Source organism: Vulpes vulpes, chromosome 3 (genome assembly GCF_048418805.1).
Source record: "Vulpes vulpes isolate BD-2025 chromosome 3, VulVul3, whole genome shotgun sequence".
NCBI lineage: Eukaryota > Metazoa > Chordata > Mammalia > Carnivora > Canidae > Vulpes > Vulpes vulpes.
In genome coordinates, this window is record NC_132782.1 from 51,557,640 (window position 1) to 51,575,790 (window position 18,151).

Consider the following 18,151-nt stretch of genomic DNA (forward strand, 5'->3'; position numbering starts at 1 on the left):
TCTATATTTTTATCTTAATATCTTTAAATCTGAGTTCATCCATCTATAAAGTACACATAATAAGAGCAAACTTATAGTATGGTTAAAAATTTAAAATACCTCTATGTAAATGTCTATACACAGTAGACATTTGAATTAATGACTCTGGTTAAATTATTACTATTCAATGTCTAGTGAACATAATATTAAACTAATGTAGGGCTAATGGTAATTGAAATTGAATCAATTCTTCATGGTAACCTTAGAGAATCACCTTAAAATGTGGATTTATAAGTGAATAATACTTTTTAAAAATTCTATTTCTTTACTTTAGAATAGGTGTGAATTAAAAAATACTACTGCAACATTTAATCTCCTCACCCATTGTTCTCTCACTCCTCTGTTATTCTTTCTCTGTCTCTACACACACACACACACACACACATGCATGTGAACTCACACACACACACACACACACACACAAACCATGCATGGTATACTAGAACAATTCATTTTATTTAAATAACTCTTTTATTCACATGTAAAGAAAATGTTCTTGATATAAAGTTCTTATTTCTCTCAGATTTCTCTCAGAGAAATTTAACTAATATAACTTCTAACATTTTTATGTGTATCATTAATACTTCTTACTCTCATTTCTTATGCCCAAACATGAAAATAAAGACATAAAACACATGCACAAAATAAAATTCAAATCTGAAAATAAATGGTTTATTTTTAAAATAAACAAATTTACAAATCAAATGGAAAATGAAAATACAAAACTTTATGAATAAAATAAAAAAGATAATAAGATAATCTTAAAATATTAAAACCTATGGAAAAAAATGGATAATTAGCAAGTGGAGTGATGCTTTTGCTTCCCAACACAGTGGAGTACTTGTTTATTAGAATCCTAGGGAATCACCTAAGTTACAATACAGAAGATAATTAAATAAATTTTATATGATTATGTAATTAGACACTTTATATGTCATGGTTCTTTGTTAACTTGGGTGCAGAAGATCTTTATATCATATATCTAAAAAGATTTTTTTAAATTTAAAGACCTAGTTTTTTAGCATTATAGAGCAATTTCTCCTTGCTCTCAAAATTTTATTTACCCATCTCCCTCAAAAATTTTGTATCAGGCATCCTTTGAGATATAAAACAAACAAAAAACCTTGAAACAAAATTATCTGAGAATGAGACATATTTGGATATGAGATGTTTTAGATTTTAGCATTTGGAAAAGTTCAATATCAAATACTAGTATATAAATAGGAAAAGGAATATCAAGAAATTTCTAGGGGTACCCAAAAGCATTTAGGACAAATATCGAATCCAAAAGTGCAAAAAGAATGCAGCATTGGCAAACGAATGGACCCTTGTGATGGGAGACTGTCCCCCATTACCTAACATTCATGCAATTGATATTCCAAGCTTATCTGGAGTCAGCTCTCCTCTGGTCTTGAGGATGAAGAGCTAACAGGAGGAGTAATTGTGGTTTGTAATAAAGAAAAGCATTAGTGAGAAAAAAAAATAGATCGAAGAATGACTCCATATCATAGCCTTATAGTAAAGAATTCATGAAGCTTTTTTTCTTCAATTTAAAATATAATTTCAGTATAGAGAAATGATTTATTATGGACTTTAACACTGCTGAAGGACACTTGAATGCAGGAGATACTTTTAGAATTACTTATTAACATTCATAATGCTGTGATAAGGGTTCTCTTAAATTATGAATTATGGTGTTTCATAGGATACTCAGGCTTATTTATAAGTATTTTATTTTCCTTTTTCTCTTACTCAACAGTCCAAATAGAGATTTATCTCCCTGGTAGTTGAACACTGAGATTACCATAGTTTAGTTTCTATGAGTGTGTGCTTGTGACATAATAGATGATCAATTAATGCCAGAGGACTGGTACTGCTCAGCAGTGACCATAGGAGCTCTGTATCCAACAGAATCCACCGCACCCAGATCAAATGCAGCAGCAATAAGTTATTTATATTAATTTAGGGAAGGCGAAAACCAGCAACTACTACTCTGTGAGCTGTGAATTTACAAATAATGTACAGAAAACATTGACACAAAAGAATCACAGTAAAAACATAACTTAGAGGCTGGATAAGAGTTCCAGTGGTTTGTAATATTTTGTGTCAATAGCTATTTAAAGTCACATGCATGTGTACATAAATGTGTGTGCATATATACATACATACATATATACACATACACATATCCAATTCATGTGTATATATACAATGTAGATATATATACATATTTAATCCATGTGTACATATATGTATATATGTTATGTGTGCATATATGTATCTATGTGTGTATATATATGTATGTATATACGTACTATAGATATTCAATACTTTGTAAACTCTGGACTTAGTTTTCACTTTTCCAAGTCTTAAGAACAGTACAATTTTATTTAAAACAAAGTGAAACAAGTTTCATGGAAGAGACTTTTCAGACTGACTTGTTTGGAGTGAGTGTTTTAACTGTATCCACGAATAAAATATTGGAAATACTGTGTGGTCCAGTTAATTCTCTCAGAATATTAATGCTAAAAGCAACTCACAAGGTCACTGAGTCTAACTTCCACACTTTACAATGGAGAGATAGAAGCAAGTGAGGAGAAATCACTTTCCTAATATTCACATTAGCAAGGCTGAGATGAAGAGACAAGTAGTTGAACACCCTGTTCTTGTGCTTTTTCTCACAAGCCAGAAAATGCCTTAAAAGCATTTTGCTGTTATTTTACTCTCTCTTAGCACCATTAGAAGCTTCCTGTCAGACCAAACCAAGTGTGGAACCATCTGCAAACTCTAAATGGTTGATACAGGGTACAGGAGATAGGGAAGATGAAGTGACAAATATGGGTCAACCTGCAGATATCCAGTTTACTGAAATAAAAAAAATATGGTAGGTTTTTCAAATTGAGAAATATGACATTAATGACCAAGATGGAGGGCACGAGGGATTTAGCAGGAGAAAATGCATGTAAGCCCTTTAAAAACATCATAAGGAACACTTTCCAGTTATACTGCTTCGTGGTGTCCTATGTGGGTGTCAACCTGGCTGTGAATGCACACTGCACAGCAGAATGAGCAAAAGAGCCTGTTATTATCAGCTCAAATACATTTGGGCACTGATTACCTTTTTAACTTATGAGTGAAAATACAAAGAAAATGACTTGGAGACTCATAATGACCTTGCTAACAGATGAGTTATCTTTAGGGGTCTTCAAATTCACAGCAAAAGTCTGCCAAACAGTGTTAAGATCAAAAAAAAAAAAAATTGAGAGAGGAAGCGGGATTAAAGATGTGGGAGCAGGGACAGAGGATGCAGAAAGGGGAAATTTGCATCAACCAAGTCTTTGTCTGTGAAGAACATAGTGACGTCAGACGGTCTGATGGTGACAGACTGGTGGCACCACAATTCTAAACCTTAGTATTGCCTGAGGAAGCAGAACAACCAGTTATACAGTCATTCTGGATTTATCCCTATGGGGAGGCTTCAACAGCATTCTTTTCTGTCTGTGAACCAATACATTGGGAATCAAGAAAAGGAATTCTTCCTTTCTGGAGTGCCCTTGGTTCCTTTGACCCCTTTCGTTGTCCCTCATACATTTTTCAAGGATGAATAGGAGAGACCCTGCTCGCCACTTCTAGACCACCTGGAACTTTTCTTCACTGGCATGGCCACCTGCAGCTGCTTCCAGAACCTGCCCTGTGGATACTTGGATTTCTCCCCTTTCCATTTAATGACCGTGAGCACCGTCTTAGCCCTCTTCAGCTCTTTCACCTTCGTCTCCTTCACCGCTTTGTACTGTACTAAAATGACGTTGATGCTGCCCCGAGAGGCCATGTTTTCTAGGCCAGCCTTGAGCTCCAGGAGGGCTTGGGTTCCCTGGAGCACGTAGTTGGGGCTTAGGACAACCAGGAGGCGTCTGCTTTTCTGAATGAAGCTCAAGGTCTCATCTGTGACAACTGAGAAAGAAAACACCATGGGGATTAGTGTTGGCCAAGAACTCCCCAAAAGCCTGGGGCTTGAGGAGCAAGTGTAGGGAACTTAGGGTAACAGCCTACGAATTGAGTTGAAACTGTTATCAAGAACATTTGCAACATCTTAATCCTTAGACCCACTCATTCTGTCCAATGAATGCCATGTTCCTTCAAGATACTGAAAACTATATGCACATTTCCACCCCCCAAAAGTTCCAAACAGGCACAAAGCCGAGTATAATGAGAAATAGATGGGTTGTACAGATATCAATTTCTTCAAAACACATGGCACGCTGCAGTTCAGTCAAATAAGCTCCTGCGACATTTGTCCCCAACAGTACCCATGTATTCACTCTCTAAAGCCAGTGGCTATTCAAAAAGATAATCACTATAGAGTCAAAACCATGGAAATTCATTTCTCGCTAACATAGGAAAGCAAGAGTAGGAACATTCATTTTTCTGAAAGTTCTTCTCCATTGCCAGGCTCCTACCCAACTCAGACTGGTATCACTGTGTCCTTAGAATAGGAATTTTTAAAAGTCTAGCCAACTGAATGGCATTTTGGCTGGCATCAGATTCTCAGCTCAACTTCCTATTCTGCTCTCTACTCTAGAGCCTAAATTAGTCCCTAGATCTTTCTCCTTAAACTCCTATCATTACTATGAAGACATGTGTTTCAGTAGCTGGTAGCTGATGTGTCTGCCTTCACTAATAGGCAAATGCTTTCTTCAGGTCCGAAAAGAAGAAGAAGAAATGGGGAAAATGGAAATTCAGTGAAATTTAATTCTCTTGTCAAGAGCTCTGATTAGTTCCTGTCACGAAACTCTTGGGAATAATCCATCTCCTCAAGGTTGCTTATCTAGGACTGTATAATCCTTTAACTGAGGTTCAAAGAGAAGCCAACTCCAGGGAATGCAAAGCTATTTCATGGCTTCTGACACACCCCTAAGCAGCCATTTTGCCCCTTCATCTTCACAGGTACAGAGGCAAATTAAAATTCCATGTGCAGCCTGGAGGAGAATCCAGGAATAAGCAATTATCTACTCCATGCAGCGTTGCTGGAGGCAGATGATGTGTAAGCATGGAAAGAGACCCACAGGCACAGAGGATGAAGAGCAACAGGGAGAATGCAGATAGCAAGGATCGACCATCAGAAGCAAGATGCAAGAGTAATTACGGAGAACCTGGATTCTTCAGAGAATTACAAACCCCTACTGAAGGGTCATTGTTGTTATGCTATATGTCTTTATATAACTTTTTACACCATAATAAATATTTGTTGAATGGAAGAATGAACGGATAAATGGATGAGTAAGTGACTTAGGTTTTAAGCATTAAAATAAGTGGAATGTGTCCCTTCGTTGTATAATCAAGTCATCATTTCCTGGCAAAATGATACTGAAAGAGATATCCACTGTAGATCACTGGCATGATGGGACTCTAGGTAATGACTAAGGAGATAAAATAAGTGGTCCAGCTAATTTGAAATGAGGATAAACATTTAAGTATGTTTTGTATCTCCATTATCCATATAATATTGTTTAAACACCTGAAATGATTCACATAAACAGGATTGGAGGTGAGGAAAATTAGTTTGTTGTGGTGAGGATTAAATACATTACATGCATTTCAACAGTAAGAAGTTTGGCAGTGGGTTTAGGAGTGCTTCTATGTACTTATTAAAACAGACTCAGCTGGATCATCACTTTGTATGTTACTGGGTGGATCTGAAAATTTGAGATGTACTTTTATTTGAAATCCATTCAGCAATTCAAGTTTCTTTCTTTTTTTTTTTTTTAACCTACTAGAATATACTGGCCTTTAAAAAAATTTTAAGCTACATCTCAAATGTACAAGCTGGAAAGGAAGAAAGAGACCCAAGAAAAAGGAGTGATTTAAATAGCATTGGCTTGCCAGAAAACAAAAGTGTGGAAAGGAAAATTAGCAAATGCCACAGGGAAATTTTCTAATTATTATCAATGAATACTATAAAGAAAGATTCCATGCACTCTCTTCACAAACTCATTCTTAGTAAAATCAAGTAAGCTTCAGGCTTTGTAAAAGTATTGTTTAAACTCAAGGTTTGTAAAAAAAAAAAGAATCTAGGGAAATTAATGCAGATTAGCATAAACCTTCTAAAAATCTAAATGTATGTAAAGGAGAACATTTAAAAATGAGGCATTTAATAGAATTATAATCCACTCCACATCCACACTTTTCTGACGTTGAGTTCTTAAAGCTTACAAAGGGGAACACTTTTAATGCCATAAACGGCACCTCAATAACCTACAACTCACCATGTAACTTTATTCCTAAATAAGCCTCTATTACATCAAACAACTGGACGTTAAATATCCAAAGATGCCAGCACAGAACTCTGTCATGACTCTATTACATGACCCCAAACTACGGATTCCTTTTGTCACTCAGGGTGGCATCATTTGTACTCATGTGAAATACCTACTTCCCCCAGGTAGACTGTCACGGTCAAAGATGCACAGCTTGTATCCAAATTCATTCTCCAAAACTCCACGGAGGGTCAGTAACACAAACTCTTCTTCCTCAGCGTTCCTTGCATAAGATACATAAATATCATATTCCTTCCCATCTACCAAAAGGAAGACAGATCCAATATAAATTAGAAAAGTTTCACAATAGTATTGCATTTTTTTCTTAAATCAAACTTTTGCATACTAGACATTTTCACTTTTTTACATGTATGAATTATCTGACAGATTTCAGGGTGGTTTCCCACTTGTGACAGGGCTCCAGGCAAAATGACTATTTTAAGGTGTAATTGTAAATTTTATCTGATGTGTCTTCTACTCTCACATCACTAAGTATAGTTTTTACAGTGGAGAATAAATGAGGTTTGGCTCATTCAACTATGAATTAATCCAACCAGGGCTCAAATAGTCGATCGTAGGTGCTAGCAATTAATACCATACAGCGAATTTCTAGTTCCTGTCCTACTTTGTCACTACTAATATAATAGAATTATAAACTGAGCAAAATTTTAGAAAGTGTCTAAATTATTTGTACCTGAAAATAACTCCAATTAAAAATATACTTAAATTCAATAAACTCATCTTTCCCAAAGTTGCCTAATTATAAACAGCACCTCTCAGTAAAAATATAGGTTATTTGTCTTCCACAAAACTACTGAATGAAAATCTTTTCAGGATTAGTCTAAAAATCAGTATGTTTCATTGTTCCTTTCTTGTCACCATGCAAATTTGCCCTAGTACGGTGCTTCTAAAACTTTAAAATGTACTTGAATCATTCGAGAGTATTATTTAAATGTAGATCCTGCTCAGAGTACGGGTTAAGCTTAAGATTTTCCTTTGAGGCTGATGTGGCTGGTGCATGGACCACCCTTAAGTACAAAGACTGTGGGCTTGTGCTGTCCAGTCACAGTTTATATATAGCTATCAAACACTTGAAATGCAGCTGGTCTGAATGGAGAAGTGCTGTAAATTTTAAATATAACACATGTTAAATTATGAGATTTTGATTACCAAGATAGAAGACTAAAACATCACCATTAGCTTTTAAATATTTGTTGTATGCTAAGATAATAATATTTTGAATATATTGGGTTAAATAATATATTTAACATTAATTTTCACTTTCTCTTTACTTTTCCTACTGTGACCACTAGAAAATTTGAAATTACGTATGTGGCTTGCATTATACATCTATTTGGATGGGCTAATCTAGACCAAACACATATTGAGCCAAGAAAGCAAAATAATATACATTAAAAGGATTTGTAATAGTAAGGGCTGAATCAAAAAATAGTTTGATTAGATCTTTCAGTTATTCTCGCTTTTATCAAGCTAACGTGTTTTCTGAAAATGACAGTAGAAAGTACTTACATCAAACTTTCATTACTCACCTAAAATGGTTTCATCTGTTCCAAAATGAGCCCGGTAAAATAAGACCATCTCCAGCCAGTAAACGTGGTAAACAACAATGAGAATCACTACCAGCAGGACTGTAGCTCCAAAACCACATGCTAATTCCACTGTGTATCTTGGAGCTATCAATGGAGTGAACAACAGAGAAACAATTGATTTCTACGTGGTGATCACAGTGATCCATCATCCCGCAAATAGCTGGTAAGCCAAGCAGCTGAGCCATGCACCTTACTTATATGTGTGAACAAGCAGAGATAACATGATAGGGCTTAAGCACTATGTTTTAATACCTAACTGTGTCATATTTTATCTTCTTGTTGCCAGCACCTGATGTGGGTATTTTTAACTATCAGATGACTTGAATAGAGTTTGGTGTTATATAAATTAATACATATTAATGGTATATAAATCGTATATTAGTTGTATACACATTTTTTGCACCGGAAAGGATTTAGAAGGTCGTCTCATTCAGCTCATGATCTGATATGTGAATCTCCTCAAAAATATTTTTGAAAACTGTAATTCCATCTTCTGTCTACCTATCTCTTGGGATGGAATCCTTACTACCACCTAGACCAGACCATGATACTGATAGAATTTTAATTGTTGGAGCATTTGGATTGAGTGAAAATCTCAATGTGTTTCCATTAGTTTTAATTCCATCCTCTTGTCAGTGCCATGTGGAAAAATTTAATCACCTTTCCTATAAATTTAGGGAAAAACTCAAAAATCTTATTTTCTTTGGGCAGAGAGAGAGGGTTTCCACCAAATGCTGAGTATGCTTGGCTTTGAAAGTATCTCTTGGTTTATAGTTCTAGGATACACATTCTGAAATGTAATATCCAGCTTTGGACAGATTTCCATATTATCTGCTTACTTTTATATTAAAGGCATTTTATCAGTTTCTTTGGAACTATGAGAAATAGAAAGAGGTAATTTCTGACTTCCTAAAAACTAGGTAGGTATTAACTCAGACCTGTAAACAAGGTCTGTCATGACCAAACCACTAACCACTGTACTGTCTCATTTACCACTACCTTTCCCACAAAAAACATCAGGAAGGTTTCACTTCATATCTTTGTTCGTACTTGACTTCTGGAAAGAATAGTTTTTTTCTCTTTCTTTAGTGTTCAAGTCCATGCTCAAGTGTCATTATTTTGTATAAGCTTTTCTAGAATGAAACTCCTCTTGCAATCTGGCATCTGCCCGGCAGAAATTCCTACTCTTCTCATTGTTTATAATTCTATTACAGCATTTATATTATACTGTAATTTGTGTAGAAGCCTGCTTCTCCATTCTCTCTTGCTCCCCCCTAAACTATACATCTATAGTCTTCATTTGTGTCTTCTTCATCCATCCTACCCCTAGAATACGTAGGATCTCAATGAACATTTCCAGATATAACACCATCTACTCCTGGAATATTTAAAAGAAATCTAGTACTCTACTATGTATCAACAATTTCATTTGTTTGCACTATTATCTTGTGATAATGAAGCGTAAGTGTTTGAAGAAGGAATAGAATATTTGGATCCGAAGCAGAAGTGGCTTGAATTATGTATTAGTTGATCTGGCAATTACTTATTAACATTATTATTTGCCAGAAGCTATTGGGGATACAATAGTAGATAAGATCAAGAGGGTTTCTGCCCTCTTAGGGTTAGTATTCTAATGCAAGGAAATAAATAATAAGACAACTAATGTTAGGTAGCGATCAGTGCTATAAAGGCAATAAGGCAGGGTGATATGATGGGGTACTGAGAGGCTGGGCTGGGGCACAAGAGGTATATCAGGTCAGGTAGTGAGAAAAGGCTTTTTGATCACTTGAACATTATGTTAAGTGCTTGCCAAGGTGAGGCACAGAGGAATTTTGTTCAAAGTTGGGTTTGTTATCCAGGGTCTCACTCCAAAGTCCAGAGATCTTTGCAGAGCTCTGCCGTGAAGTTTAATTATTGATCATACGCTAGTAGAAAAATCCCTTTTAAAGCAGGTATCTCTCCTAAGGGAAAAATGGTAAGCAGCCTGGAGCTGAGCCTAAAGTTCTCTAATTAAAGGGCAGATCTTTGAGTTTCAAGTTCATTACCCTAAACTCGGGATGCTAATGCTATCTCAGAGATAGCCTGGAACTCCGCAATGCAGAATTATTACCAGGTATTCTCATGCTTGTTCATGAATAGTGGTGTTTAAAACAAGAAAACTTCATCATCAAATGTCAAAAGCTATGTCAGTGCAATTGTTAAGAATTTACTAAGATCAATTTAGGTAGCTGGCATGAAAATTGCTGTGTCCTTGGTATTTCTGAGCACATGTTATGTTAACAGTACACTGGGGTAATTCCCACTGTCATCTTCATTATTTGCTCAGTTATTTTGGCTCCTTCTGGCTGGACATTTTGTAATAGGGAGGGAAAAAAGAGGTCAGTGGATGCACTTACCTGAAATGGGTTTTAAAAAAATATCAATAGATATCTCGCCTAATAATCAAAAGATCAATTACTCTCATAAATTTCCCTCTGCCACATTCATTTTACTACTGCCTATTTTATTTTTAGTGTGAATTTTTACTTTGGTTTTGGGTCATTTAATTACATATGTCATATTTATAGATTGTATTTTGTGGGGCCATCTTGATGATATCAAGTAGTTCCTAATACTATTTAACTAATTGAACTCTTAAGATAAATAATCCACAAGCCTGAATTTTTAAATGGCTTGAACCACATGCAGGAAATGTTCTAAAAAGCTTTCATATAAAGCTTTGCTGGCTTACAGGGAAAGGATGACCCTCGGCTCACATTTTCTGTCTGCCCCAGCTGGAACCTCTGATGTTTTGGCATAAAGATTTTAATCTGATGCAATCCCAGACCAAAGGGTTTCCAATCAGGAAGGGGTGATGCAATTTGACCAAATTGCATTCCTAAACTGCTTCTCTCTTTGATCTCACTTATAATTGATTTAGGATATAGCCAATTTTAGCCACTTGCTCTGCTGTTATTCCCTGAATCAGAATTTCCTCCACTTCTTTTGCAGTTTGACAGTAATAACGGGCTCCAAGGTCCAGGTTTCCAGCTAACCACCCTGAGTTAAACCAGTCCAGTACTTTAGCCCCAGTCTGTTTCCTGATTTCAAGTTGTTGATCTATAATCTTGTTAAGTTCTTGGGAACTTAACCTATTCTCTTTCTCTTCATTAGTTGGGGCCTTGCTATCCACTAGGTCTCTGAGCCCAACACCAGCTGCTTGGACTTCCAAGTACTGCCTGCCACAGACCCTGCATCTATTCTTCACTAAATTGCTGAGACTTCTTGATAATTTTCACATGAACCATGTGATGACCATTTCTCTGTATTACACACCATTAGAATGTTTTATTTAGGTGATAGTAAACCAGAGACCTATAACTGAATTAACCTGCATACCTGCTTTGTATGACTATCATAGTGCTAAGATCTGTGCATTTTGCCCTTCAGCTTTTGGCCTTAGAGAATAATTGATATTGAAGTGGTTTTCTTAAAAAAAAAAAATGAAGTGGTTTTCTTTCCAGAATATGTAAAATGACAGTTTTTCTAAGATGGACAACTGGCAGTTGATCTATGTGTGATCTGTGTGAGAAAGGACACAAAAAGTTGAGCCCTGTCATCACAGGGCTCAACTTTTTTTTTTTTTTTTTTTTTTTGCCTGAAAGCACTTTCAGACTGTGGCATAGAATAGGAAAGACCAAAAATACAGCCATCACAGTCAGCTAAGGACACAGAAATCACAGTTCAGAACTATTGAATTGGGGTGAATTTACAGGCCTGGGTAAATAAGAAAGAAAACTGTGTGGAAAAAGAGCTCTATAAATCTCCAAGGGGTGACCTTGAGTCTTTGGAAAAATATAAAGCTTTGCATAGGTCGGATGAGACTTGACAAGATCAGAAATCAAAGGCATAATGCTTGGAAAAGAAGGTGGAAAAATATATTTATATATGGGTGACACAATCGAGTGTCTAGAAAATCCTAAGGAACCTAACAAACAAAACAAGCAAAAACTTTATTTAAGCAGTGAATTGGGAAGAGTCAAAGACCAATATCAAATACAAAAATTAACTAATTCATTTCTATTTTCTATCAATGAGCAATTGAAAGTGAAAATTTAAAAATACCATTTTAATAGCAATAAAAACAAATCTCTAGGGATATATTTAATGTGTGCAAGACCTGTATACATAGAACAACAAACAAAAAAGCTGAGAAAAATCAATGAGAACTAAATGAATTCAGAGATATATCATGTTCATGGATTGGAAAATTCAATATCGTTAAGATTTCAATTCTTCCCAAATAGGTTTATAAATTTAACATGATACCAATCTAATCCTAGCAGATTCTTATTGAGAAATTAACAAGCCAATACTAAAATCTGTATGAAAGAATAATGTGACCCTCAGAATAGTCAGATTAACCTTTGAAGAGAAAAAAAAAAGGAGGAAGACAATAGTTTCTGTCTTCCTGACTTACTTTAAAGCTGTCCATCAAGACAAAGTAGTATGTATTGGACTACAAACAGAGAACAGATTGACAGAACAGGGAATAGGGAATGGAGAATAGACTCATGCTCATAGAGTTAATTTTTTTTGGCTAAGTTGTCAAAAAGAAATCAATAAAAAGGGAGAGATTTTTCAATATGAGACTAGAACAACTGATTTCTATATGGAAAACAAAACAAAATACCAAGCCATACCTCACAGTATAAAAAATATTTAAAATTAATCACAGGCCTAAATATAAAAGAAAAAGCTTAGATTTTTAACAATCAAAGATTGCTAATACAGGATTTAGAAATATAGAAGAAATTGATAAAATGGATTTCATCAAATATTTTAAAATTCTGCTCATCAAAAATAATGCATAGTGATTAAAACATTCACAAAGTTATATCACACACACACACACACACACACACACATATTAACAAACAACCCAACAACAAAATGGGCTGAAGATTTTAATGGATACTTCTCAAAAGGAAAAAACTTTTAATTAGTGGTCGGTCAGTAAGTCTGTAAAAAAGTACTCAACATCATTAGCATTTGAAAATGCAAATTTAAAAAATATAGTGTGATACTACTACCTACTTACTAGAATGGCTAAAATTGAAAAGTCTGACAACCCCAAAAGTTGGTAAGGATGTAGATTTGGTAAGGATTTATATGCGTTGCTAGTGGAAGTACAAAATGGTGCAGCCTCTTTGGAAATAAGTTTGTCAGTTTCTCATAAAGTTCATCACACAACTTGCCTTAGTCCCTATATCCTTCCTATTATAAAACAACTGTATGTCTATCACATTTACATTAGCTACCTCTCCTTTAATACTCCGTTTTAACTGACTAAACGAAATTGTGTTGTCCGAAGACCTATCCCAGTGTCCAAAGACCTATCTCAGTGAATTTTTCTTATTTTGAGTACTTCCTGTCTTCTTTTTGATGAAAGACATAGCATGCTTTGTCAATGAATCCAGAAAAGGACCCATACATATAATGTATGAATGTGAACACAAATATTACCTCTGGATTTCAACATTACCTGGCCCAGAATGGAAGCCAAGTAACAAAACCACAACCCACAGGATGCACACAGACCAGACTGGAGTCTATGTGATTTTGATGTAATTTCAGCATAGATCATCCAGTCTAGTGGATGCACCTTACATTCCTGATGCCATTCGTACTTAACCATTCAGAGCATGGCCTTCTGTGAAAGGGAGCTACTCACATAGCTCTGGTAGGCAGACTTCTGCATCGCTCTGAGACTAAACATGATTTTAATTGATTATTTAATCCTATCTATCCGACAATAAGTAATTAATGTCATCCTCTGTACTACTTTCCCAAAATACATGCTTCAAAACATGAGTCCTACAAAATGCTCCATACTTCAGAAATCTGCAGTCAAATATATTTCAAAGAAAACCCTGTCTCTTATATTCCAACTCCCTGCAGATATTCATACCAAATGTTAATAATGTGAAAGACTCTAAGAGGCCCTTAACTAAAATAACTTGCTTGATTTTGTTTAACCTAGCCTTTAATGATACTTTATTTATTGTAAAAAGCCTTTGTCAAATAGTACCTGTGAAAATTTTGTGGAAGTAAGTAGACTTAATATTTGTTGAGCACTTAATATATATGTATATAGGCCAGTAATTGTGCTGAGTGACTTAAAACAACCCTATGAGACAGCAGTATCATTTGTCTATTTCAAATATAAAGAAATTGAAGCTCAGAGAGGTTAAGGGTTTTTGTTTTTGTTTTTGTTTTTTTCAAGATTCATGGAGTTAGGATGCACAGAAACCAGGATTCTAACACAGGTCATCTGAGTCTAGAGTACAAATAATGAACTGCAGTACTATAAATAGTCCAAGTAGTATTCTTAGTAACTAACTTTGGGAAACTGCCTTGTATTACTTGATTGAGTCTTGTTGCTTTACACTGGCTTCTGAGGAGCAGAAACAATGAACTATCCAGAACCAATCCACTAAGACTTCTTAAGTGGCATATAGACTTCAGGACTCTGCTTTTTACTTTCTAAATCGTAATGAAATGTTAAGGTGAAGCCTGTTTTTGCAGCAGCTTTGAAAAAAAGAAAAAAAGGTTCAAATCCCACTGCAAAATGTAATAGCTATGAGTTAATTTCTTTTTTTTCCTTACTTTTGCTATAAATAATATAGGCTCTGACACTAGGATCCACGATGATTCTGAATGACGTGACTGCGTGTGTGATAAATCATCATTATCTTTCTCTAAGTCATTGAAACACATTCTTGAAAGGATTAATTGTCTGGGGTTCTGTGTTAGGTGAGAGACCCAAAGATAATTTTAGACACAGTCTGTTTCAGTAGCAATAGCTCACACAAGAGAGCTTTATCATTTTTATTTATTGTAGAAAAAATTAGTAATATCAACATGGAAATCCTTTTACATTATTTTAAGTCACAGTTTAAATAATTTTCATTTTAGCAATTGTGGCTAGTGGTATATTATAAATCTGTTTGAATACTGGTACAAAGTATTTAAAATGATTATTTTAAAATGATATTTTTGAGAAGAAATATTTTATATTTTACTCAACTACTTGACTATAATTAGATGGTTGCTATTTATAATGCTTCTTTATTATAGATAATGCTTCTAAGAATAGTGATGGGTACATAATTCTCTTTCTGTTATTTGTTCAGGAAAAATTCCAAAAGTATTAAGTCATATAGTACGGCCATTTTTATGACCCTTGAACTCTGCCATCAATGATTTCTAAAAGAGTCTTTACAATCCACCAATTATATATGACTCTACCAGTTTTATTATATCTTTGGTAGCTTTAAATGTTTTATTTTTCATTTTTCATGACTGTACTGATGTAAAATTATGGCTCATTTTCATAATCATATAAGTTTTTTGGCCATATTTGGGCACTAAGTTACTAAAAGCATAAGAAACAATATTTTGAGTGTCTTTACATAGCTGGAAATTTGCCCTTAAGGTTTTCAGTTCATCTTTGATTCATTACTATGTGCCAGATGTGCTAGGTGCTGGAGCACTCTCTTCTCATTTTCCTTATTCACCACAATGTTACATTTGGAGTTCACAGACTCATCTGCTGAGTGCATCCATTACCTTTCTGCTTCACCTTGGCTGCTTTGTCAACCTCTCCTTTGGCATTTCTAGCATGACAGACATAGTTGCGCTTGAGATCCTCAGCAGAAACTTTTTTGATGTTCAAAATCTGAGTTCTCATTTCATCTTCGGTTGCAGTCAAACTTACACTAGAAATAGGGGAAAGAAAATCAAAGCATGAGTGAGACCACAAGGCCATGCCCTGCGTGTGAATCAGACAAGGAGACAACCACAGAGCCCCCAGGTGAGGGTGGCCAGAGTGTCCATGAGCTGTGTTGCCTGAGATCCAATGGTTACAAAGGTAGGAAAGCTTCTAGATTCCAGTACCATGTTTTACCTTCTATACCACATGAAATTCCAGTATCTAGATCAAATCCCATTGCTGGCAACATATGGCAGATCTCTCCTCAAAGCAAAATGTCTCCGGCCCTCACACTTCTGAAACAGTATTCTGTATCAGTGTAGAGAGAAGCTTCTGAGGCCAGATCTATCTGGGTTTTGATCCAAGCTTTGCCACTTACTGGCTGTATACTTTAGGCACAGTAACTAATCTGTTCCTCCTTTGAAAGAGAGGTAAATAGCAATGCCTACACAGTGCATTACATGTATTGACTTACTCAAGTACTCTGACAATTATGTCAGTGTGTAAGTATTAGAACAATGCTTAATAAATATTCATATATTGGGGTGCCTGAGTGGCTCAGTCGGTTAAGTGTCTTCCTTTGGCTCAGGTCATGATCCCAAGGTCCTAGGATCAAGCCCCATGTTGGGTTCTCTGCTCAGTATGGGGCCTGCTTCTCCCTCTCTCTCTGCAGCTCCCCCTGCTTGTTCTCTCTCTCTCTCTCTCTCAAATAAAGAAATAAAATCTTTCAAAAATATTCATAATATTCATATAAGCTATTTTGCCAACCTCAGCAACAGTTCATGCATTTCAGAGATTCCCAAAGCTTGGATTTTGAACATAGGTAGAATATTTCAGTGAAAAGGCTAAAACTCCATGGGTTAAATCCTAACATTATAAAAAGAAGAAACTTCTCAAAGCAAGTAAGCTTTGTGAAGATAAATACATCCAAATCTCAGCATGTCAGAGATCAAGTGCTTTGGGTACAAGATCAAGACTTAAAATCCCTTGGAACCACTTGCTCCAAAGAGAAAACAAAATCTCCCTCCTATAAGTGGACATCCAAGTTCTCCTCCCAATAAGGCTTACCATCAGTCATGAGAACTTGGTCAAGGGTTGTGATGGGTTTAGCCTAAAGTGAACGGCATGGCCCTACTCTGAACACTGAGTTGTGCTGCAGGAGTAGCAAGGATGAACAGCATGGCTTTCATTACCATTCATTCATTCTTTTTATGATAGAAATGTTCAGAATTCCTGACGTGATAAATAACTCTCCCTTTGTCCTCCAGCCACATCTTTAATCAATTCCTTCTGAAAAAAAAAAAAAAAACAAAAAAAAAACAAAAACCTCTCCAATTTCAGGAGGCTCCTTCTCTACCTTTACATATGTTCTGCTTCTCTAACTTCAAGCCATTGCACATGATGTTCCTTTTACCAGGAACATTCTATTTCTTTACCTAGTTTATTTCTACTCATCCTTCAAATCTTCAGATACTGTACCATCTAAGAAGCACTGCCTAATCCCCTAAAACTGACTGTATTCCTCAACTAATGCTTCTGATAACATCCAATACTCTCCAGTCACAGCATTTATTACAATATATTGAAATTTCTGCTCTATCATTCTTATTCTGATAAAATCTACTCAATTAGGAACAAGGTATCTTGCATAGCACCTGATGCAACGTAGACATAACTTCTGCACGAAGTCTGAATTTACTATTAGGAACAGCATATCTTTTGAATTCTAGAAGTTCAAGTGGCCAAAGACGTATTAGCACATCATCTTAATTAAGGCTTAAGTTCTTAGAACTACTTTCTGATGTGGTTGGTCAGCTGCTAACTTTTATTATTGCCATGAACCAATTGCACTTGGTTGTCTTGCACTTGTAGGCTTCATTTCCAGAAGAACCTTTTGTCTTCAAAGACCCACATTTTCCTCTTGGTGAACCCAAATCCCTTCAAAAAAAGTTATATTTATTTAGAAATAAAATGACCCAGCCTGTTATTTAAAGAGTGAGCTATATTACCACCTCATCCACTTTAAAAATAAAATTTAAAGAATATGAATATATTTAGTCAATATTTATAAAAATAATAATTATCAATTATAATGTGATGTGCATGCTGTGGGAGTTAAGAATGAAGGAGAAGATAGGGAATATATGCTTATTGCAAGACAAGACACTAATATAATTTATCTGAGGCATAAATACAGGGGTCTAGACTCCAGACTGGAGAAAGAAAATAACAGGGTGGCATTGAACAGATTTCATGTATTCAGAGCCCTGTGTTGTGGCCTTTCATTCATGTGGGCTATGCATCATCCCACCTACTTCCAAGTGGAAATTATAAATATGTGATCATCACAAGATGTCTGAGTCTGGAAATGCAAGTCCAGCAATCCTTCTTTGGGATGCAGCCACTAAAGACTTGAAAATCTTACTGATTTTTGG

General features: G+C 35.5%; 1 protein-coding gene across 9 annotated transcripts in view; it reads right to left on the reverse strand.

Annotated features, from left to right (window-relative positions):
* The window catches only part of IL1RAP (interleukin 1 receptor accessory protein), a 126,684-nt gene that overhangs the window by 8,306 nt on the left and 100,227 nt on the right, over window positions 1-18,151 (reverse strand). For 7 of the 9 annotated variants that reach the window (XR_012000412.1, XM_072752416.1, XM_072752411.1 and 4 more), the window contains exons 8-10: window positions 15,575-15,723; window positions 7,904-8,047; window positions 6,470-6,613 (exon numbers count right to left, since the gene is read on the reverse strand). Coding sequence is in view for 8 of the 9 variants with exons in the window: in XM_072752416.1 (XP_072608517.1) it covers window positions 6,470-6,613; window positions 7,904-8,047; window positions 15,575-15,723 (437 nt within the window). In the remaining variant the exon portion in view is untranslated. Of the gene's footprint in view, window positions 1-689; window positions 3,991-6,469; window positions 6,614-7,903; window positions 8,048-15,574; window positions 15,724-18,151 lie in introns of those variants that run through there. The other 2 variants (XM_072752417.1, XM_072752418.1) reach the window with 1 other exon arrangement.